The following is a 23,362-nucleotide window of genomic DNA, read 5'->3' as shown; positions in this document are numbered from 1 at the left end:
GAACAACACCGAGCAGCAAGCAAAGGGGGAGAGCAAGCTAGCAAGGTAGAGGGAACGATGCCAGCAAGCAAGAGAGTAGAAAAGGATGCCAAGGGTGCCCAAACGGATACCCGACAAGGAAAGGAATAACTGAAAATGATGCCCCCTCCCATGGGCAACCCCCACTTATATACTGAGCATGACGTTTATGGCATGGAATACTCTCTTTGGCCAGTTTGGATCAATTATTCTGTCTGTCTTTTGCCCAGCTTCCCGCATCTGCACGTTAACGAGACTTGGAAAGCCAGACAGTGTCCTTGGTCTCATTAACAACAACTCGTATCATCAGAATGTTTTTATCAACATTCTTCACACACAAAATCCAAAACACACCGGCTACTGAGAAGAAAATTAACTCCATCCCTGCTGAAACCAGGACAGGTGCCTACTCTCTGTTCTTAGGTATATGAATTGTATATTCTGCTTGCTAAATTGTTGTATTTCCAGTATATGGAGGCTTTTGATTTGTGTATCTTTCTGCAGCGTAATGGCAATTTGACAGCAAGTCTGCATCAGTAATAAGCACCACTGGGAAAACAGAGATTTGTTTGTTTGTTTGTTTGTTTCTCTTTAGTAAGGAAAGACTTTCCATAGATTGCAAACTCAATGAAAAACTGAACTTTAAATAATGTTAGAAATACACCTTTGTGTTATTAGCAATAATACAGGAAAACCATCTACATTTTTTTTGTTGTTGTTATTTAAGCATACCGAAAAACTTAATTTAAATGCATTCAGGGCTTACCTAGATTTGCTTTTCAATGCTGTTTAATGAGCAAGCTCCCTGGCAGAATTGTTTGTCAGCATGGATAAACCTCAGAAATGCTAACTTCTAACATCTGCATGGTGTGTCTAATATCAAATGATCCTGTTCAAATCAGTAGGACATTTTGGGAAATTAGGTGCTATTCCACCCGAACAAGAGTATCAGACCTCACTTTTCTGGGAATATTAAAGAATGAAAGGAAAAAACCAAATTCAGAGCTCAAAGAAAGTGTTTTCACTACAGAGCTGAATCTGAAGAGAGATTCATTCAAACAGAACACAGAAACTGTGTGACAAATTAGTGCCATGACTGTTGTACTGTCTCACACTACAGTCTCACCAGAATATGTATGTTTTGCAGGACCAGAGCTTCCTGTTGTACACATGAAAAATTTTCACAGAGTAGTAGTCCGGTGTTTACGAGAAGAAATCTTCCCAGAAGTGCACAGGTACTAACAGCAGGAACAACAGCCATTCTCATGTGGCCAGCTCACCCCAGCTGTTGACAAAATCTCTGTCCCAATCACAGCATGGAAGTAGTTTTTGCTGAATTTACCAGCTTTAAGTACAGTACTATCAAAGTTCTGGATATTTGCAGTCAATAAGGTTTCTATGTCACAAGATAAATGTTTTCCCAACAAATGTTGATTCAAATGTCGTACATTCCCACTGCTACAATTTTTGCTCTAGGCAAAGTAGGAGATTATTTAGTGTTGCTACAAGCTGTCATATTACTTATGCTGCTCACTAAAGGAGGAGTTGTGTTTCAGCATTAGATGGGGAGTGTTCTTATGCATGCATTTGTGCTCAGAATGACCATTTCAGAAGTTTTGTTGCATATGTTCATTGATATTCTGTAAGATGGACTGGGGTTGCAGAAGGGAGTAAAAGTTGAATTTCCCTGTGAAGGTGGGTAGGAGCCCGAGTGGCAATCAGATTAAACTGGAGAAGAGTTATACGTGTTTTGCATTCTTCTGTGGAAACTGCAGATAGATGAAATGCATAGGGGTTATCATGTGGGGTTAATTTTTCCAGGAATGAAGTGCAGAAATGAAATGAATTGTAGTGGAAGTTGTAAACTGGCATAGATTTGAGCTCAGTCATTATCCTTTGGCTGGATGCTCTGTGCAAGCTGCAGATCCCCCTCCTAAGGTCTTAAAAATCACTTCTTTTCATTTGTGCATGCTTTCTGGAACTGATGAGATTAAAATAGCATAATACCATTTCAACTCAATAGGGAATGATTGCAACTGAAAAGCATTTATTTATCTGGTGTGAATCATTCTGTATTGCATTTCAGTTCCATACTGAAAGAGAGGTTTGTTTGTCTTTTAAAGAGTTACTTAAATAGGAGAGGAAGTGAGAACTAGTTCCTGGCACCTTTACTTTGCCAATGCAGCTAACACACACCTCACTGTATAGTGCTGATGTATTGCAGAAGGACATCCAGGACTTTTTTGACTATTCTAGTGTTTATTGTTACCATATCAAGATTTTGGCATTGGTTATCAAGGTGGTGGTAAGTGTGATCAAGAAATAGTATTGCAATATTAATAGAAAAGGTTACAAATAAAGAAAAATAGTGGGTTTTGCTGTAATGTCAGTGTCTCTTGGTTCTACCTTGCTAGTAGTTTTTAAGATGACATAGACATCAAGTAGGCATGGTTTTGTCTAAATATAAAGCAGTTGCTTTATGGAGAAAGTTGTCTCTTTAAGAGGACTGGTGAACTGTGGGGAGAGTAGCTTAATATTATGGTAACCACTTGGATTTTACTTTTAACTGTATTAATAAATAGTGCCACATTAATGACAACTTTCAGAAAAAGAACTCAAAAATTGTAGCTGTTATAAACGTAACAAAAAAAAAAATCAAAACCAGGAGCAGCATTTTAATTATTAATTTCAATCTCTGCCTTTTTAAGTTTAAACTCTGCCTGTTAATCTCAACCTAAAAAGACATGTTGAGATGCGGAAGCTTCATTTTTCTGTTTGTTGCACTTCCTTTGCCTGCTTCTTCCTCCATCAAACTGACTTATGTCAGTGTGAACTAGTGATAAACTGTGATCCCAGAACAAATAGCTGCTTCTATGGAATTTTGTATTATGAGTCAGGACCCCTTTCAATCTCCCTGAGTTCTACCTGGAAAGTTGGTTGTTTCCATGCCAGCTGGGAAGTCTCTCCTCACTCAGGCTTGCTTTCCACGCCATAAAAGTCAGGCAGTGTTCCTAATGCTGGTCTGAGGAGGAGAGCTGGTCACAAAAAGCTGCACATTCCATCACAGTTCTAGCCATAAAGTGACTTAAGAGAAAGGACTCGTGCTGTGTGTGCTCCCCTATCTTCTGTGACAGTGACTTCAGGCTCCCAACCATAATGTTCAGTTGCTGGGGAGGGGGTTCTTCCTTAGTCAGCTGGGTGAGGGCTCTTACCCTAATGCACAGAAGCTTTGGCATGATTATTTTTTTTTTAAGTTAAGTTAATGGTTCATGTCAGAACCCTTTATTCCAATTTACATACATGCCAGTCATTTCAGGATGGAACTTAGAATGGTTTTGTAGCAAGAGAGAAGCAGAGTTTGTAGGAAGAGAACATACACATAAAATTTTTATTAGGCCAATTAATTAATATAATTGGAAAGAACAGGCAGGCTTTCAAGCTCAAAGTCCTTTCTCTGGGTCTGAAAGAGAGTGGCAGAATCCAAGCCAGAGACAAGGTTAGGCCCAATTCCTCTTAGTTTAATCTAATTATGTTAGTCAGACCACTTGAGATAGAAGGGTACTTACCATGCGTAGAGCAAAGCTCCCTTCCACATTACAGCAATCATATTCTGCTAGGAAAACTTATGTTGCAAGGCGAGCTACACAAGCCTGTACATCAGTTTTCAGAGAGACCTCCTGGGGTCCTTAATTGCTGACAGGCATTTAGCCATACTGGCAGCACACAGAGCATTTCAGCCTAGCCACATGGAATACAGGATCTGCAGTGTTCAAAAATAATCTGGTTTAACATCACGGTGCGATGTTTGCTCAGAGGGCTCCACTGAACCTGTGGCTTCATTGGTGGCTGTCTAACTGCTGAGGAGGCTGAGTCCTTCCCAGACACCAAGAGGAGCTCAGCGCCTCTGGAGTCTCTTCCTGACCTGGTGGGTGGATGAGATTCCAATCAGACGAATGGATGGATTACCAATAAGTCTTCTTGTTTGGCCATCTGGATGTACTGCTGCTGCCAGGCTCATTTTTCAGCTTGATGACCATAATGATTTTGGCAATGGTTGTGGCTGCTCCCATTCATTCTTTTAACAATTTCCATTACCCTGGCCAATTATTTTTGGGGTCCTGGCCTTTTCTTTCAGAGCTATGTGTTTTTTTGTTTCAAGATCTCTGAATAGTGATTTGTACAACTACGTCCCTTTGTGGCTGCTCCTCATCTTCTTGGAGCAGTTTTACATACCGCATATGCCTTTTGAACTAGCTTGTGACAAAGTGACTCAGACAACACTGCTCTAAATAACCTTCCCACAGACAGTGAATAAAAAGGAGACAAGTCTCGGCTCTCCATTTTGCTGGACAGGGCATGCACATTAAGCACACAGTCAGACAGATGGAAAAAAACGTGGGTTTAGTAGTGTTGTCAGTAGCAGATCCCAGCTGTTCCCCCAATATAGCACACATAGGAACTCCCTGTACAGGACTGCTTTCAGCTGCATTTTACTCCATAGTTTTGTCTATCTTTCGTATTTTGTCAGCCCCAACAGGCTGAAATAGGCATCTTCTTGTGTATTTTAAGCCAAAAGAAAAGTCAGCAAACAAACACTGAGAGAGTCTATACAGGGACCCAGAAACAAAGCTAGCATTATAGGACATGCAATCGCTTTTTCTGAAGCATTGTTAAGTCTTATTCTCTCAGATCCATACACACTGTCCAGCTCACATCTTAGGCCACTGGGGAAAAAACAAGTTCCCAAACGTGCTTGAAATACTAAACTAGTCCCAGGAGGGAAAACCTAAACAAACACTATCCTCCTCACTGAACACGCCCGATCCTTCCCTAATCTAAACAGCCACTGACACTCTTATCACTTTCTGCCAGCAACTCTAGCTGTTTTATTGTTAGGAAGGAAGGCTTATACTGCTTGGATAGGTTTTTGCCACCTCTGTACATTGCATGCCTCAGCCAGCTGTGTGCTGCAGATTCTTAGAAGGGCTCTCAGGCACAGAAAGGGATTCTGTATAAAAATGCTGCTGCACCAAGACTAGGTGGTGACTGGTGGTGACTGGTCATTAGGTCACCACCGATGACTTGTGGTGACTGGTGCCATCCGTTACACAAGGGGCTAAGCAGTAGAGAGAGATTCTGGCAGAATGGCTTCTGAGTGACATGCTTCCTATTATCAATGTATACTGGTGTACGTACATATCACAATAAATCAGACCAGGCATCTCTAATTACCATTGCTAACTCACAAAAATAGGATCAGCTAGTCTTAGACTCTTGATCTGAGAGGTTATAATAAGAATCAAAGCTGTACTTGGTGAAAATAATCAGTTAGCACCAGAAATAAAAGCATTTCAGATGCTCTTTCCTTGAATATACACTTAATAGTTTCAAGTCTTTGAAAGCATGTACCAGCTCCTCGCCATCACACAGCTGCACCGACTCCACAGTCTTTGGATTCAGTTCAAATCTTGTTTTCAATATGACAAGAACTTTTGTCGACAATGTAGTAAAGCAACAAGAGGCATGCCAGTAACAAGATAAACAAATAAAAATACCTTAGCACGTAGGTAAGGATCAAAAGCCTTGGGAAAGGCTGGGTAAGTTTTCAGCACCAACAGGCACATAGTTACAGCCCTGGAGGTTTGCTTAAATTGTATCTGAGATGGCCACTCCCAGAAACAGCTGAAGACACAATCCAACTTCTCCTTCCCAGGTGGCCCTTGCGGACCATCTGAATCCAGATTGTCTAAAAGTGCCATGTATCCTCACATCATGCCATGTCAACTCTTAGCAGAAAGGCCACAGGATGTCTTGTCTGTCTAGCCTCAAACATATGGTTTCATCACAAGGGCAGATGGGACATAGGGAGGTGACTGGGCCAGGTAATGCTCAGAGCCTGCTAGCATTGCAGGATATGGATCAGATGCTTGGAGCAAACTCGAGTTGTCTCTGAGTATGCCGGTTAGCTCATCAGTCTCAAATTTGCTCCTGGGGCCTGATGAGGAATTTAATTCAAAGCAGTCATGAAGTTGTTCTTTAGGCTATACTCATCTCATCGAGATGGATCAAGAAAATTCCAAAAAATTACACATCAGGTACGCACAATTTCATAACAAATGCAAATACACACTTTAAATGTCATATCAATAGACTGGATTGCATTCATAGCATGCTGGAGGCCTACTTAAAGAATAGCATTTGCTTTTCTTAAATGCATATGTAATTCATAATGGCCAGCTAACTTCATGAAGTTCTTCATGCTTAAAGGCTGAAATACTTGTATATACATCACTACCCCCAAAGAATAATTTTAAACAGGAAAATTCACTCCCTGTAGAGAAGACTCTTCTAGGCTTTAAGGACATATAACTTCCAATTAAAGCTTTACAAAAGGCCTAATACATGGAATGTGACTAAGGCTCAATACTACCACAATAAATGTCTGTCTGATAAGGTGCCTACGGCACTGCTGTAGCATTACAAACATGTATCAGTAAATCCACCTCTGAATGCAGTTCATCTATCTCGAGAATGAAGTTCATCTTTCACAGTACAACATGGTCTTCTAGACAGACGGAGAAAGGAAAAAACCATTTATCATTCCTGTGCCAGGCAGAGTTCAACTTGAAAGAAACTGGATGAAATGTGTACCATTCATCTAAGGAACAAATCCACGTTACAGATTTGTCTGAGAGACAAGTGAATTCAGTCCAAAAAAGCTATCCATTTCAGAATGGGAGGCTTGAATTCAGTCCAACCAGAAAATGCATGCTGAGTAGCATCCATTTATTCAGAGTAGTAATAGCTTATTTTAAAAGCACATTGCCTTGATCATTTGTGTTAAACATGGCATATATATATACCCCAACAAAAATTCCCATCCTTGTGAATGCAGGCTATCTGCCAGCTCCACAAAGGGAATTATTTTTTAAATAGCTACTGCGCTAGGGCTGTTGTCTGCAGAGCAGGTTTTATATGTTCAGCCTACTGCGATCATCAGGTCTGAGTGCACAGTAAATGGAATTCACAAGCCTTTCCAAGTCACCTCCTGTGTAGAGCCCTGAACAGACAGTCCCAGAAGTGAAGTAAGGAACAACTTCTCTCTCCGCCCCTTTGGGCAGCTCACACACATGCTTTTAGCAATACCTAAAACAAGAAAAACACCTAGATCCACTTCACTGGGACTGACAGAAATAGCGAGGAAATGAGAAACTGATTAAGTGGTGAGCCAGCTTCACGTGAAGAGAAACTTCCAACTTTCTTTCCTAATGATTTTTTTTTAAAGTGCTTCGTTTTAGCTTGTATTCCATTAAAAAAAAAAAAATCTTGGCCCATGAGTTCCCATGCCTACACAGATGAAAGCTGTGAGAGGCCTTAAATGACTTCAGCAGGAAACTACTGGGAAGGGGAGTGGTCTGTTTTCTGACAGTCCCATTACACATTTCTAGGAAAAATCTTTTCAAGTTCAGCGTACGAAAATGAAACAGGATTACAGCACTGCCTCTCTCTTGGAGACAAGCGCAACAACACTTTTCCTGCTCCCATGCTGGACTGCTGCAAAGTAATTAACTTCTTTTTCCTTTCTCTTCTTCTCTATCTCAGGATCTTGGGCTCAGGAATAGCACTTTAAATGGAAGGAATTTTTTAGAATTAATGCATTTAAAGTCTGCTCAAATAGGAACCATGTTTATTTCAGGTAACCTTGATGAATACTTTGTTCTTGCAGTTGCATTCATAAATCCATCTGCCATTGCCCAAAACCCTCACAAACTGTTTAGCGAGCTCAGGAGTTTTCCACTTAGTAGCGATGACAAAGCACTAGACTACTGCAAAACTCATGACGGAGAAGCTGAGCAATAACAGACGCCAGCCAAATAGATCACTGGGGTGGAAGGTCATCCTTGAACAGTATTTCCATTTTTCCCCTCTTGGTAAATTGCTCTGGGAACAATCCTCTTTTCTAGCATAATGTAATCAAGAATTAAAAAGTCACCACCGCTTACACAGAGCTGCAATTCCTGGCCTGACTGGCTGTGTTGGGAATTTTAACTGATGTCTCCACCCAAGCAGCATGTGGAACCAATGTAATGGCTAACACAATTCAGAGCTTAAAATGGAGTGATGTTGCAGTTCCAGCTGTTTTTGTAAGTCAGTACATGAGATTTTTGGAAGCATTAGAGAAGAAACAGAAACAGAGGTGAGGAATGGCTCCTAGTCTGATGATGTACACTGTGGAACATGAGAGTGACAATGCAAAAAAACCAGACAAAAGTAAAGCATCACTAGACAGTATTACATAGTGCTCAGGACCAAGAGAGCAACGAGAAAGTGAAGACTGGTGAGACATACTTCATGGGAGAGGTGCATTATTTTTTATCTGTTTTTAGAAAAGGCACAGCCCTCTACATATGGAAAGGTGAAGATACGTGACAGCCTAGGGGTAGACAATAAAGCTTTCATTCTGATGAAGAAGAAGGGTTCACTGTAAGTAGACTTGGCCCGAGTGCCCTTAACAGGTACTGTGACTCACAGTGGTCTGCAAATCCCTTAATTATCAGAGCTGTGTCTCCCTATGTATCAGCTTAATCCTAGCTAACTCTGGAAGGGCCTCTTTCTTTCTTGAGAACTGATCTATACTTTTACACCAAACAAGTTTCCACATTCTTCCCTAACCCTAACATGCAGAGGCCCAAAATCACCAGCAAGGCATGATGACGACAAGTATTTAACTTATTCCCAAATATATTTCCGTGTAGGTCCCTCCTTATAAGCAGAAGTTCTCAGCTGGCTGCAAATTCTGATGCAGATTTTTAGCAATTTAAGTACTTAGTATTTGGTAAGTATTTAGTAGTAATTTGCTAGATCTGCTGTCTATCCAAGGCCCTTGTTTAATGGTTAGTTGTCTTTCCAGCAGACGCTGTCTTCCCAACAGTACTCCTTATTCTTTGAAGGGAAGAAACATACTATTTGGTAGAGAAGCGTGTGGGGAAGAAAGGTAAAGTTTTAGGCTTAGTCCCCTCTGTGTGTGTGTGTAACTGTATAGCTCATACCTGCATCCACCACCCCGATCCTTACCTGTCTGAAAGAGTCCCTATGCCTACAGCATTTATGGGGATCAAGGCAAAGTTCATTGTTTTCAGAGTTCATCCATCAAGATGAACAGTAGAGGTAGGATGCTGGAGATAAAAAGTATATCCAGTGAAGAGAATCAGGATATAAGCTCTGTCCTCGCTGAAAACAGGAGCTGATTTGCTACCAACATCAATGGGTCACATTCGCACAGGGCCCTTGCTGTGTATTTAGAAAACAGACAAAAAAAAAAACCAACAAAACGAATAGAAGTATTTGAGAAGAACTAAAGAGAGGTGGGATCACCATAAAAAGTTTATGAGGCTTTCACCCACAAAAACAAATTTAAAAGGCTGCTTGTAAAAAATAAAACCCTGTGTTTCTTTGAAAAATCCCAGATACCCCGATCTCGGGTAATGCAGTTCTTAACCAGCATTACCACAGCCCCCCATCACAACATGCTAAACCTGTACATCCCGGTTTCGTATCTGCGGGTAGGACTCACCCTGCAAACCAGATCTGACAAGGATCATTTTTGCTAAGTATATTCTAGAAGGATTTAATTCCCAGATAACCTAGTCTGGAAGAGAGAATTCAGTACTCTCTGGAATGGTGATAAAATGAAACCGTTTGAAAATAATATGCTTCAGGTTTGCAAGAGTCCTCAAACACACTACTACAAATGCAACAGCCTTTAAAATTACTAGGTTCAACTTATCATCAGTCTGACTTATGCAAAGCACTATCTTTCCCCCTTAGAAATAAATTTAATATTGTTTCACTCCATCATTAACCAGGATTATTTAGTTCTGAGAGAATTTATACACAGTCTATATGACTGAAGCAAGTAAACAAGCTGAGGGCTTTTCTAAAATAAAACTGTAGAATGTCAATGCAAATCAACAGTAAAAAGGTTTTTGAGTGCAATAAGCAGTGGAATAACTTAGTTACACAGCATCTAATGAGCAAAAGAGATATTGATTGTTTTGCAGTCCACTTCTGAAAACCACAACAGAGGCTTTCACTTTGTTTTCTCCCCACTGGTTAAAAAAAAACCTGCTCTTTTTTTGGCAGAAAAATATATTTAAACAGTTCTTTTTAGATAGATAAGACTATGGACAGAAGCAAAACGTGAAGGAAGGCTTTCACACATCATGTAGATTATCCATTTTTTGGGAGCTGAAATGCTTTAAATACTCTCGTTAATTTGAAATTAATATTCTTCAGTAAGAGAGACTAGTTCAGACAGAGTTATTGAGAGAGAGTTGTCCATCTTACAGAATTTTCCTGTAGATGTGCTCTGAATGTTCTTCATGCTTTATTCTCTTGACAGGGTGATTTTCCCTGGTGATCTTCCCAGTAGTGCTGTGCACTCCAGATCACTTCAGTGAAACGCAGTGGTACAGGGAAGGATGTGCAACATCTCACAGATCACAGCCTTAAAAAGGATCCAAAACCAGTCAGCAACTGCATCTTCCGTAAGTGAAATCAGTCCATCTTATAAAATCATCTCATAGGGGAGGAAACGTCCAGCAGTAATATTAAATGAATGTAACAAAACCAGGTAAAACTATGGCTAAAACAATACTTTGGGGAAAAGCTTTGAAAAAGTACTTTGACTTTTAAAATCATGTTTCGATCAGATTTACTAGTATTTTAAAATCTGTTTTACTCAAGCTTCTGAGCATCATTGTACATTTGCAAAGCATGTTTATCATCCAGAGAAAGCCATCTACAGCCCACCATTCTTTCCAAAGGAAAAGGGAAAAATACAGCAAAGGCTTCAAAGATGTGAGTGAATTATTTCATCCCCTTACAAGTGCAGCATGTGATCTCTCTTCTGTAACGACACAGTACAGAAAACAAGATGTAATTAATGTAATTTCTTTGCCAAATGAGTGGGTTCTTATAAAGAATTGGCACACAATTCTGATTTGAGCTTTCTTGTCTTAAACAAAACCAAACTTAATACAGAATGTTATAATGTACTAACAGGGTTCTTCAACAGATTTTTTTTTTTTTTCTTTTCTCCCTAATACAAGTGACTGCAAAGTGCTGGGCCTGTGATCAAAAGGATACTCAGTGTATACTCAGCAATATTGATGCAGCCAGGCATTTTTGTGCACTATGGTACAATCATGTAAGTGAACCAAAGAAGAACATGTGGCCTTTTGTTATTTTATGTACCAAGATAGAAAAGCATGCCTTTTCCTCTGTTCTACCCCAATGAACAGATGTGGATTTAATCACATACAAAGCAAAATGCTTACCAGTTTCAGACTATGACTCTGAAATTTAGGAGTGAAATTATTTTTCAAAGAATGCAATTTTAATCTCATTATCTTGAAACTGTCCATAAAAAGGCAGATAGGCAGGAAACTGGATAAATACATCAAGTAGAGTTTTGTTTGGGGTTTTTTTTCCCCCCAGTGGCAGAGAAAACTAAAGTAATTTTGATAAACAAAAAACCTATGGCAAGACAAGAAATTTTAAAAGAAGCTTCAGGGTCCAATATAGAAAAGTTATAGGACATTCATCAATACATAGATTTTACAGAGCAGTGTAAATCCAGATCCTACCTCTCTGTTATTGAAGTCAAGTTGCAGGTTAACTCAATACACATTGTTAGCAGAACAATATAGTTTATTAAAAGAGAGACAGAAAATGCCACATAAAGCTTAAATGCTGCTCTGTTGGGAAACTGGTACCCACACCACCAACAACTTTTCAGCTAGCCACTAACCTACATCTCATGGTATCCAGCTCACTCGCCATCCCCCCGAACTAAAAAAACACCTCATAAATACCTGACGTCAGATTAACCTTTCTTTTGAATAGCATTACAGCCCTTTGACAAACTGAGTGTGAAACACTGTTCCAGGGAATATGGATTACAGGCAACTCTTCCAGACCTATTTTGAAAGGATGTCTGTGGTACTGAGGTAGCTGGAATTTGCATACAGAGAGAACAGGTATGTTTCTAATCTGGACCTCAATTAGCATGAGCTATCTGTGTATGGCCTGTATGAGGATAACAGGCACAGAGTACAAAGGGATCTCTGTTCCACATCTGGGTGTTGTACCAGGAGCAGAGGGTGGAGGGAGGGAGGTGAAATCTGTGATTCTGAAGTGAAGGTAAGATGCACAATGCTGGCATCTGGCAACCATAACAGACAAATGAGGCAGAGTCGGGCCTCTGGCTGCTTGCCAGTCAGGGCATACACAAGGATAGCAAACGCTTTAACCCATACGGAAAGGTTGGGATCGTAGGAACAGAATTATGGCCCATGTTCGTACTTCAACGGCGAATTTCCTAGCTTTACAGAATTTCAGTAAAACTCTACCACGACATCCTATAATTCATTTTAAAACCACATGTAATCAAACTTCATCATAACAACCAGGTCCACAAAACTTCTAGACGTACAGCTCCCACTGAAAAGCAATGGGAGTTAAGCCTCTAAATACTCTTACAGTTCTGACCAAATATTTTCTTTATTTTTTTCTTTAAAAACTATAAATTGCACTCTCACTTTCAAACCAACCTCTCCTTCTCGTAGCTTATTTCAATCCTACATTTCACTGTAACTCTTCAGGAGTATTACAGCCTGCAGTGCCCCATCCAGCAGCACGTATCGCTGAAGTTTCAAAGATAGTACTCATGTGTCTCTGCAGCTTGTACCACTCACTTCAACAACTGCTCTTCAGCCTGTTCAGACGCTACCAGCTCCATTTACAGGCTGCTGGCACAAATGCCACTAATATGACAGTCACAAAAGAAGACAAGATTACAGCTTCTGAATGAGTTCACGCCCAAAGTCAGTATTAAGGAAATTTCATGCAGATAGTTTTGCTCACAGATTTTCTCGTAATGCCTAGGACCAATTTGAGTTTCTCAAAAGCGAGCTTTTAATTACGAGCAGAGAAACAATAGCGCACTTCAACATGAAAAAGAATACACCCACTATTTTTCCATGCTCTGTAATTTAAAAATAGGTCGACCCATTAGCTTTAAAGCTTTCAAAAATATTAAAACTGAAATATAAGGCTCAATTTCCTTTTTGTTTTTTTTTTTTATGCCAGACACAGAGATTGAAAAATTATAGACTAATGGCTACTTTAAGATTATGAAAGGGGATAAAGTTTTTGAACTATGAATCTAACACTGCCAGTACAGATTGATTCCATAGTAAATTTTTAAACAGAAAGTAAATTTTTAAACATCGACTAAATCTGAAGCATTTAAACTAAGACCAGAGCATTAACTGCATGCCAATTCAGGAGTGCTACAGGGCCTATAATTTGTCACACTGCATGTATAGATCTACCTGACTTTTCTCACTTTTTTCCATAGTGTGCATGTTCAGAATGCAAACAGGGGCCCAATTACACCTGAAGAGCATGCCTGCGAATTCAAGAGACTTCCTATATTTAATGTGAACCAGACAGAATCAATACATACTGAAAAAAAAAAAAATTGACTAGGAACTGGCATTTCTTTACTCTGCACTTTAAAAACATAACCTTAGAGGCCAAAATTAGTCTTGACCATTTGGCAATTGGTGACAACAGAATTATGAGTAGTGGGACACTGACTCCCAGTGTTTCCCAAGCACCTTCTGCATGAGCTGGAGGAACACCTTGTATACATTGAGTATGAAACAGAAGGTCCCTCAGTTCATCAATGCCACAGTGCCCAACAGGCACTGCTCTCTTGAGAAGCATTCCTAGGCTCAGCAGTTTGCCTGAATTTCAACTAAATGAATCCTCACAATTGCTAAAATCCAGACGGAGGCAAACCAGATCTGGCCTAGCTCTGCTGCTGATGCTCTGCATGCTGACGGACACCCTGTGAACTCAGCTGACTGAATGGGCTGAAGAGTGAAGCACCCCAAAGGGCAGGGGAATAAAAACAGTTCCAAACCACCCCATTACGAGTCCACCCTGGCATCTGTATGGGCTCTCGGTGCCAATGGTGTGATTTCTAAACAACCTCAAGGCTCCATGCTGGTGATAGAGAACCTGATGTCCACTCTCTCCTCCTCACTGGCTTACGTCAATGTTCAGAGCAGGGAGGCAAGAGACACAGGAGCGACCGCAGAGACTGTTGGTCATCCAAAGGCTGGTTAAACTAATTCAGGGATACAAGCGGCTCGCAGCAGCCTAGCATACCACTGAACCACACCCTTCAAGTTATTTCCAGCAATCCTAACAGCCACTGCAGTCTAAGACCGTCCTGGGGTTTCCATCTGAAGTCCAGATCCTGTAAGAAACGCTACTGCAGGAATCAGGGTCATGTTCTGTGCTTTTCAGGATTCTCTATCCTTAGACTAAAGTTCAGGTTCCTGCTGCCCAGACAAACCTGGAGAAAAACTGTTGGTTTAAAATCGTGGTAGGTCGGTCAAACCCCACCAAAACCCAACTACTCTGAGGTATCTCATACTTGCAGTCACTTCACCTCAAATTAATTTGATTTTAAAACTGAAGTTAAGTAACTTGTTAGTAATCACTTTTCAAGTATTTATTTATTTTGTTGGGGGAGGAAGGGAGGGAGGAGAAAAACCAAGCTATTTAGCTTTCCAAGTATTTAACATAAAACCCAAAAGAGCTCCATCTGGCAACCAGCAGGATTTCTAAATAATCTAAATAGTATCTACATAAGAACCAGGCTGTCTATGGAGTAAGACAACTTCAACTTTTACAGCCACAAGAAGCCTTTATTAACATAAAAGGAAATTATAAAAATTTAAGTTAGAACAGGAACAAGGGTCTGGCAAGCTGACAAAAGACCCCAGGAATCTCTGCTCTAATCTTAAAATCTGCTTTTGACTTTGTCGGAATATAGCATCATACACTGTGTGGTTTAAAAAAAAAACAAAACAAAAAAACCCTTAAGCTCAAAGGACTCTAGTACAATAAAACTAGTTCTAGGAAAAGACTCAGATTAATGAAAATCAATATATAATGCCTCACTTTGCAATACAAGATGACCCCTAACATTTTAACATCGTTTGTGGAAAATATTCTATGATTCTATATTAAATTACACAGACTTCATTGAGTCATGGATGAGGCCCTTCATCTCCATAGATGTCCGTCTTCATTAAGGAACTGGTTCTGAATACTACTACTAATTATGTTAATTAAATAGACCTTTGAACTATTCATATAAAAATTTATAATTTCTGAGTAAATAAACACCTCTCAAGAGTACACAGTATTTAATTTTCCAAGTTATTCATATGAAGGATCTGGCCTTGCACTTCCTACCTAGCCTGTATATTTTTTGGCCCATTTGTGAACGATCCAAACCTGGTGGTGGTTTGGTGTCCGATGCAAAATATTTTAATTGTCTTGATGCCCCTGTCAAGTTGCCGCGGGGATTTTCTGTCAGTTTGGCAAAAAGACAAAGAGCAAAACCAGTGGGCTCAAAAAAACCCCCGTGTTATGTTGATCCTGTGAGGACAGGGCAGCCTTGAAGGTCTGCTTTTTCGCTTTCCCTGGGCTACAGGAAGAGAATTTCTATCTTTATCATTGCCCATCTGGCACCTTTCACAGGCAGCAAGAACAAAGAAATAAAATGTGCTGGTCCCTACCATCTGCTTCTGCTTGTAAAGTCTAGAAAGAGCCTAATAGGAAAGAAAAAAAAAAAAAAAAACCCAAAAACCAAAACAAAAAACCCCAACCTCTTCATTTCCCACTAAACTGTTCTGGCAGGTACACATTTTCCCCTGTATTTCTTACGTATCTTAGGGCAACCCTAGAGGACCGTGGTTCCCTACAGCAGTGCAGCTGCTCGACGCAGAGCATCCCAAACCCTCCTAGCCCCCTATCACCATTCACAAGCGTCTAAGAGTCCGGCAAGAAAGGTTACGTTGTTCGAGATTTGCTTTATTGGATCAGCCGCTGTTTTATCTAGAATAGGAAAATTCCTGTGGGTTTAATAGGAGGTATTACCCTACAGATTTTCTCTGGTTCCACCTCCTTTCCCATCAGCCACATCCCCTCTTGCTGCAAGGCTGCATACACCATGTGTTGGCTCGACCCCTTCTGTCTCTGACAGAAGTTTGGCCAAAAAGAGCAGATTTTCTGCTACTTTGATCATTTCCTGTGGTAAAAAGTGAAGGGAATTATCTGACCCATGGTCTTTTTTTTCTTAGTTTTGAAAAATAACATGGATTTACATTTCAATTTCCCTTAAATAGTGTACTTGCTTTTCAATAGCACTTTGCTGCTGGTTTACGGGTTGTCTTACAGAACTTATTTTTTTGCAGAATCAGAAAACACATCGCTCTGATCTCAAATTTGGAGATTTAGCTGCTGTAGTAAATCAATAATAAACTTCACTATGATGACGCAGTAAACGAAAGGTAGTATCAAATTCAGAGACAATACAAAAGCGACAACTTCTTCCCTGTTAAAAAATTCTTACATTTAAAAAATAAGCTTAATTCTCTTTTGGTGGGGATAATGTTATTTTTGGCTACAAATGTGCATTGCATAATGTGTTTCAGAAATAAGTTAACCCTTTTATTAAATGCACTATTAGAGTAAATCTATTACCTGTGTGATATAAGTGCCCTGAAATATTAAGTTTTCTTTTGTTAAAATCACCAAGGTTCCAGACCAGAAAACATGTCTCATGCTTGTCTAAGCCTATGTCAAAATAGTGACGCTACCGGTTGACCCAAACGGTGTAAGCATTTGGGCAACAAGGGCCTAAAGTAGGACGCCAAGTGATAATCAGTGACCTCGGCGTGGCCTGCAGTTGCCCCCTGAAAACTAGTCCATTATGTACTTTTTCTGTCCCAGAGAGTACAAAGTAAGCGATCAACACAAATATACTTACTGAAATAATGTCTTATGTCAGAATTAATATTCTATAGGAATATATTCCAAATAAATTATCACAATGTACATGAAGTCTTTATAAATGTGGCACTACAGCATTTAAAATATACAGATGTTCACGCTTAGTAGTGGAACCACACTCTTTCAGCTCAGAAAATGCCACAATGTGCATGTGTATATATAGACTTTTTCCTGTTAATCATTTACTCAGAGTGCATAAAAACAGTTGTACTTGTACACATCAAAAGCTTCTTTTTTTTTTTTTTTTAACTTTGCTGTGCTATCATATGAATAGCACAGATTTTGACAGATACTCTCTGGAGCTGAGGCCAGGGAGCACATCACTCCCTTTGTGTGAGTTCTACTCTGGGTTGAAGGTAATTTTAAAATGTTACAGTAAGTTACTTTGGTGAATTGACTATTTGTGTAAAGAAAAAGCAGATACATATTTGTATATGCAAGCATGTACTTCACTTCAAAATATAATCAGAAAGGAGGGAAGAATCTGCAATATCCTTGTTAAAACAAAAGTAAACCACTTAAAACAAAATCTTACCACAACAAGAATCGGCACTATCATCATTAATAACATATTGTTTTTCATATACAGAGGTAATAAGGAGGCTGCACTGTGATCCATATAACCTCAATAACGGATAAATGAATCAAAAAGAATCTAATTAGTTCAGCAGCACCAAAAATTACTAAGTAGAAACATCAAAAGAGCCAGTGGGACATGACTTTTTTTTGGTCAGACAAGCTGCAGAGCTGCCCTTCAGAATCCTCTGGTTTATATCTGGAAGCAGGCCTCACAGATGTAGGTCACGGCAACTTAAAAAAACTGGAGCTCAAGGATGCCGCCCCAGTGCCTGCACCCTCCCCGAGCAGCACTGCCCTGCAGCCTCCTCAGCACCATCTCCGCACGTCCCACACGAAGTTCTGCACCAGCTAGGATCTATGCAAAGGAAGGGTGGAGCCAGTTCCTCACCTCCTGTCTGAGCCACAGAAGATAGTACATCCTGAAAGCACTCAGTTTGCTACAGTCCCTTTTTTCCTCCTTCCTCTCAGCACAACTGCGGAAAAGAAGGACGGGTAGATTGGGACAGTATCTCAGCTCCCACGGAGACATGCTGCAAGGGAGGGAGATAGAAAGGAGACAGCCGCAAGCCCTACAGAGGCACGGGACCTCCCCATAGATGGCCCTGGCCTCCTACGAATCCCTCCGGAGTCCTACAGCTGTTCCTGCCATCCAGACAGGAAAACGTGTGTGCGTGCACATGGGAGAGCCTCTGAGGAAATACCTGTGAAGGCATCCAAGTCAAAGTTAGAACAGCACGTGTATGTATTCATTTATGAAAAAAACAGGGAGAAAACTTTTATGCTATACTACAGAGATGCGGACACGTGTGCCTCTGCAGCACATACTGACAGGGTTATTGTAGCAAAGAGCGTGCAGTAAGAAAATCATGGTCCAGAGGAGCCTAGCTTGGACTGATTTTTCAGAAAGAAAAGTCCTTCATATACAATTCACTGAAGTCAGGAAAGTTTCATTTAAAAGTAAACAAAACCTAATATTGGAGTTCACTGTACTTAAGGAATTATTTTTTTCTAACCCTGAGGATGCAGATACATAAGCTTAGCTTGTACCTCCTTCGACGGGATGTATTTCTCCACTACCCAGTGATGTTTTACTCGTGTTTGAAGTTCAGTAAAAGCATCACATGCAAGCGGAACAATAATGCTACAAAAGGAAGGCCTTTCACTACTCCAGGACTGTTCCATATCCAAACCCAAAAGGTTTACTTCTTCAGAGGCATAAATAGGAGAGTACTTGTACAGTAAAGGTTTAAACCAGGGTAACATTTTAAAGGTACATCCTCCAGCAGCTTTCAACATTGTTCAACCTGCAGGCCTATAAAAACCAAAATCCAGTTATGCCATGAAGCTGGGCAGACAAACGAAGCCTCCTTGACAGAAAACTTGCTTTTCTTATTTACCTTTCATGGAACATACAGAAGGCAACAGACCCCACAGGTCCACAAAGACCAGGCCGAAAAAAAAAGCATCATTGCAATGATGGTAACTGTTCCCTAAGGTCCACTCACAGTTCCCAGTAAATTCAACTGGAGCTGGACTGGGCCTCAAAAGTTACCTGACTTTCCTGTTACCCGCAACATCAAACTCGAACTACTTTGACAGAAATCTGTACTGAGGAGCTCCAAGACAAACCTCTGAGGAACCAAAGGGCCACTCCGGCAAACCTTTGTGCTCCTAAGCGGACACGGAGAACACGCGGGGCTATCCGGCAGGGTGCAGTTTTTCAAGAGACCCTTAAAAAGTTAATATGGAAACGCACAAATTTCACACAGATGGCCCACACCTGCAAGAGTTAAAATACACAAACTTCTCAAAGATAGCACAGAATGCTGATAAAGACAAACAAAGCCAGCCTATGCCCCGCTGCAGCGGCCGCCAGCGCTCTGCAGACACAGCGATCCCAGTGCACGCAGCACTGTCCAGCCTTCCATAAATACAAGTACAGAGGATCCCTCTGAGAGGGGTGTCCGAGGAGGAGGGGTGCTACTGTGGGAGGGACAGTATTTATGAAAATAAAAGAACTGAATTGCAGCCTGTATGCTGCCGTCTAGAACTACAGTTACATTTGTACCACCCATTCCCTGGGGAAAATGACATACAATGCAAACAGGCCTCCTTGTTCAATTATTCAAGTACGAAGAGATTCACAGAAAGACATCTGAGAAACATAACATTTTAATAGATGAAATAAATACTCCAGTACATGCAAGATAAAAACTGACATTGGAAAAAAAATTAAAAATCACTTTTGTTATAGTGTAATTTTTGTTTGTTTGTTTAAACACTCACAGTAGCTTTTCCCCCAGTTTGGAAATCAACACATGGAAAACATAATCACAACCTCCAGTCCTTCCACTCCTACACACCAAATGCACTTCTAACCTAACACTTGATGCGAAATTAAAAAAAAAAAAAAAAAAGTCATACAAAACCAAACCAAACAAAATAGTAGCTACATCCATCATCTGTGTGTTGTTGGGTTTTTTCATTTTTTTAAATGAGTGAGAACTGAGGTAACCTTTTTCCTGCACAAGCAAACAGTAAAATTTAGAAGGGAAAGTTCGGAAGACAAGACAAGACAAACTTTAAAAACCGCACCCAGCGCGATTAAAGCTTTTTTTTTTTCTCCTTTTTTTTCTTTTAAGATACCCCCACCTCCCCAAATATAAAAAACCCAAACTTTTAAACAGTTGTTATTACCATTTGTGTGAAGACCTTGTTGAATAAAGGAAAATTTATCTGCAGATAATTGCTTGACTTTAAAGTAAAATCAAAAGAAGCCAAAACTGGCTACCTTTATTAGTACGTATAGTTTGAATATGCTGTTCTGCTTCTTCACCACGTAAAATCAAAGGATTGGGCTCATCCAAGCAAATTCTTTGGTATACAAAAAAGGGGTGAGGAGGTGGGATATTATTTCCTTTAGCAATGACTGGGATCTAAATAGAAGATGTGGGGGTTAATTCACAGAATTTGAGTTCACTGGCGGTAAAGTCCTGGGTGAAGATCTTTCTCTTAGTGCCTGAGATAACAGGTTGCAACCATCCGAGACGGCGCAAGCCGAGTTCCTCAACCTTTCCCTGTAATCGCTCATTTTGGTGCTACTTTCGGGGTGTTGGGCTATATCCCTGAGGCATTGGGTCAGGAGCACACAAGCAGATACCACACTCATGGCTCCTCCTAGGATGGCAGTTTGCACAGCTTTGCCCTCCGGATTAATGGTGGCAGCTTTACCCAAAAACTGGGGCTCAGTGGCAAAGCCCACCAGAGCATAGACAGACTGCACCAAAGGTCCACTGAACAAGACGCACCGGTTCCTGGTCAGCTCGCTGGGTGAAGTCTTGACCTCCTTGACACAGGCCAAGAGGGCAGAGGCGCTGGTGCTCATACATTTGACACTGAGTTTGAACTGCTCCTTAGCAAATTTATCCTTGGATTTCTCACTGGCCAGCACGCAGGCGTCTGTCAGGAATTTCAAGTTCTTGGACATGTTCTGAGAAACCTCCAGCAAGAGCTGAGGGCTCATATCTGCCAAAGGGGTGGTCTTCAAGACCCCACAGCCGTGCTCCACCTCATGCCTACATCGGGTCACCTTGTAGCGATCCACCAAGCCGGGCATAGCAGGCTGGGCCCCCGGAGTCTCCACTGCAGCCAGGTAGGCAGCGTGGGCAGAGCATTCGGTGAGGGAGACCACCAGCTCCCCCATCTCCATCAGGCTCTCCCCCACCTCCCCGAAGCGTCCCATATTGAGCTGGCTCTGGACGTCATGGGTCAAGATGGAGAGTCCTTTGGTCCTGGCAATGATTGTGTCCCTGCACTTCTCGAAGGACTCGCCGAAGACGGACAGGCTCTCGGTGTTCACCGGCCTGGTCTCGCTCGACAGCAGCAGCAGATCGGCCACCAGTTGCATCTTGATCTTGCAGTGGTCGCAGATAGAGATGAGCTTCTTCCTCTGCAGGGAACCGCTGCTGGGGATGCCGCCGCCAGACACCTCGCTGCTGGACTTGCCAGAGCCACCGCTAGCCATAGCGCCGGGGGGGCCCTCGCATGCCGCTCGCTACCCCGCTGCCACCGCCTCGGCCGCCGCCGCCCGCGCAGTCCCGACTCAGCCCGGCAGGATCGCTCTGCCTTTTCCGCAACATCATTCCATTAATCGCCGGGAGGCAAGAAAAGGCTCTGGGCGCCGGGGCTGCCGCTGCTGCGGGGAGCGAGCTCCGCCGGGGCCCCCGCCCCGCTCCGGCGCCAGCCTTCGCCCCTACGGCGCTGCTCCCGCGGCGGGTCGGCGCTCGCCGGGAGCCCCCGGGCCCGGCTCCGGCATCGTTCAGCTAAAAATATTTTCTTTTCTTTTCTTTAATTTCGGCACGTTGGCTTCCCTCCCTTCCACCACCTCCTCCGGCTTCCCGGCTGCGGGATCCTGCGCAAAGTTCCCTCCTTTACCAGACGTAATACCTCAGAGCCACCCAGCACTCGCACGGCGTCGGGGTAGGGGCTCAACCCTCCCAGTCGCTACCGCGCCCCCGGTTCCTCCGGTCGCCGAGCGCCAGCCGGGCTCAGCTCGCCAGGGCCGGAGGGGCGGCGGCTGCGCACCATGTGCCGCCCCCGGCGCGCCCGCCGCGGCCCCGCGCCGCCGGCCCGCAGGAAGCGCCGCGGAGGGTGTGGCCCGCCCGCCGCCGGGCCGCGGAGGGGAGAGGAGGTGGGGCACCGCGGGGAACCGGGACGGGGGCGGGGTGGGGGGGAACCGCGGGAGGGGAGAGGGAAAAAAAAAAAAAAAAAAAAAAGAGAGGGGGTGAAAAAAAAAAAAAATTCCACCGGATCCGTGTGCTGGGGGCGGGCGGGATCCGTTCCCCTTCCTTCTGCCGCTGCCTCACTCCTTCCTGCCTCGATCATTCACGCGGCCGCTGCGCGCTCGGTCCCCGCCGCCGCGGTCCATGCCCCTTCGCCCCGGGCCCCGCAGACTTGGCGCCGCCGGCCCCTCCTCGCCCGGCTCCCGCTGTGGCTGTGGCCGCCGCCGCACCAACTTAGGCTCTTCCCGCAAACAAGGGTGGTGGCTGCGCGCTGCAGCCGCGGATGCTGCGACCCGCCCGGCCTTGCGCTCCTCCTGCCATGTTTTCTGGCTGAGTCGCCAACTCCCAGAGAGGAAGAAAAAAGAAAAAGAAAAAAAAAAAAAGAAGAGGAGGGGGGAGGAAATCTTCTTTTAAATTCCCTTTCTCAGGCTTTCAGACAAACTATTGGGAAGAGGCGGCCGCAGCGGATCTGCCAGCCAGACGCTGCATGGCTCTCAGGGAGGCTCCCCCCTCCCCGTTGCCTTTGCCGTAACCTCACTTAAGCCTATCGAAATCTTTTGTGCGGTGTCACCGCCCTTCGTTTAAATCCTGCCCTCCCCCCGCCGCCCCGCTCCACGCCCGCCGCCTCACGCTCCTCCCCGGCGGAGGGGGCAGCAGCGCCCTGCTGCGGCCGGCGGCGCCCGCCCGGAGCCCGCGGGCCCGCACTGGCCAACGGCTGCAACGGCCGCAGCACCCCCTCACAGGCGAACCCCGTCCCCGCCGGGCGCGGGGGGTACAGAGGGCTGAACGAATAAATAAATAACGGGACGGGGTGGGGGGGGGGCTTGAGGGAGGAAAGTGGAAGGGAGCCGGAGCGGGGCAGCCGGATGAGCTCAGCCCGGGTGGGCCGGAGCGGCCGCCGGCTGGGCGGGAGCGCGTCGTGCACTCGGATACCGGAGACGGAGGCGATGCCGAGGCGGGAACTGAGAAGCCGCCCCTCTCCTCCCCGCCCCGCCCCGGCCCGCCGGGGCACATCGCGGGTGCCGCTGCCCCGGGCAGCCCCA

At 43.2% G+C, this 23,362-nt stretch overlaps 1 protein-coding gene across 1 annotated transcript; it reads right to left on the bottom strand.

The window, feature by feature from the left end:
• Window positions 1–19,692: 19,692 nt before the first annotated feature.
• On the bottom strand, window positions 19,693–22,913 carry TLNRD1 (talin rod domain containing 1). Its single transcript, XM_010124203.2, has one exon. It carries the CDS (start codon window positions 21,560–21,562, stop codon window positions 20,495–20,497), a length of 1,068 nt encoding a protein of 355 aa, XP_010122505.2. The 5' UTR covers window positions 21,563–22,913; the 3' UTR covers window positions 19,693–20,494.
• Window positions 22,914–23,362: the final 449 nt, after the last annotated feature.

This window comes from Chlamydotis macqueenii, chromosome 12 (assembly GCF_036417535.1).
Source record: "Chlamydotis macqueenii isolate bChlMac1 chromosome 12, bChlMac1.mat, whole genome shotgun sequence".
Lineage (NCBI taxonomy): Eukaryota > Metazoa > Chordata > Aves > Otidiformes > Otididae > Chlamydotis > Chlamydotis macqueenii.
Note: the sequence above shows the minus strand (reverse complement) of the source record. Positions and strands in the feature narration are given on the sequence as shown.

Bases quoted from the DNA above. Each gene is read 5' to 3' on its own strand.
- TLNRD1 (XM_010124203.2), bottom strand. From the start codon at position 21,562: ATGGCTAGCGGTGGCTCTGGCAAGTCCAGCAGCGAGGTGTCTGGCGGC.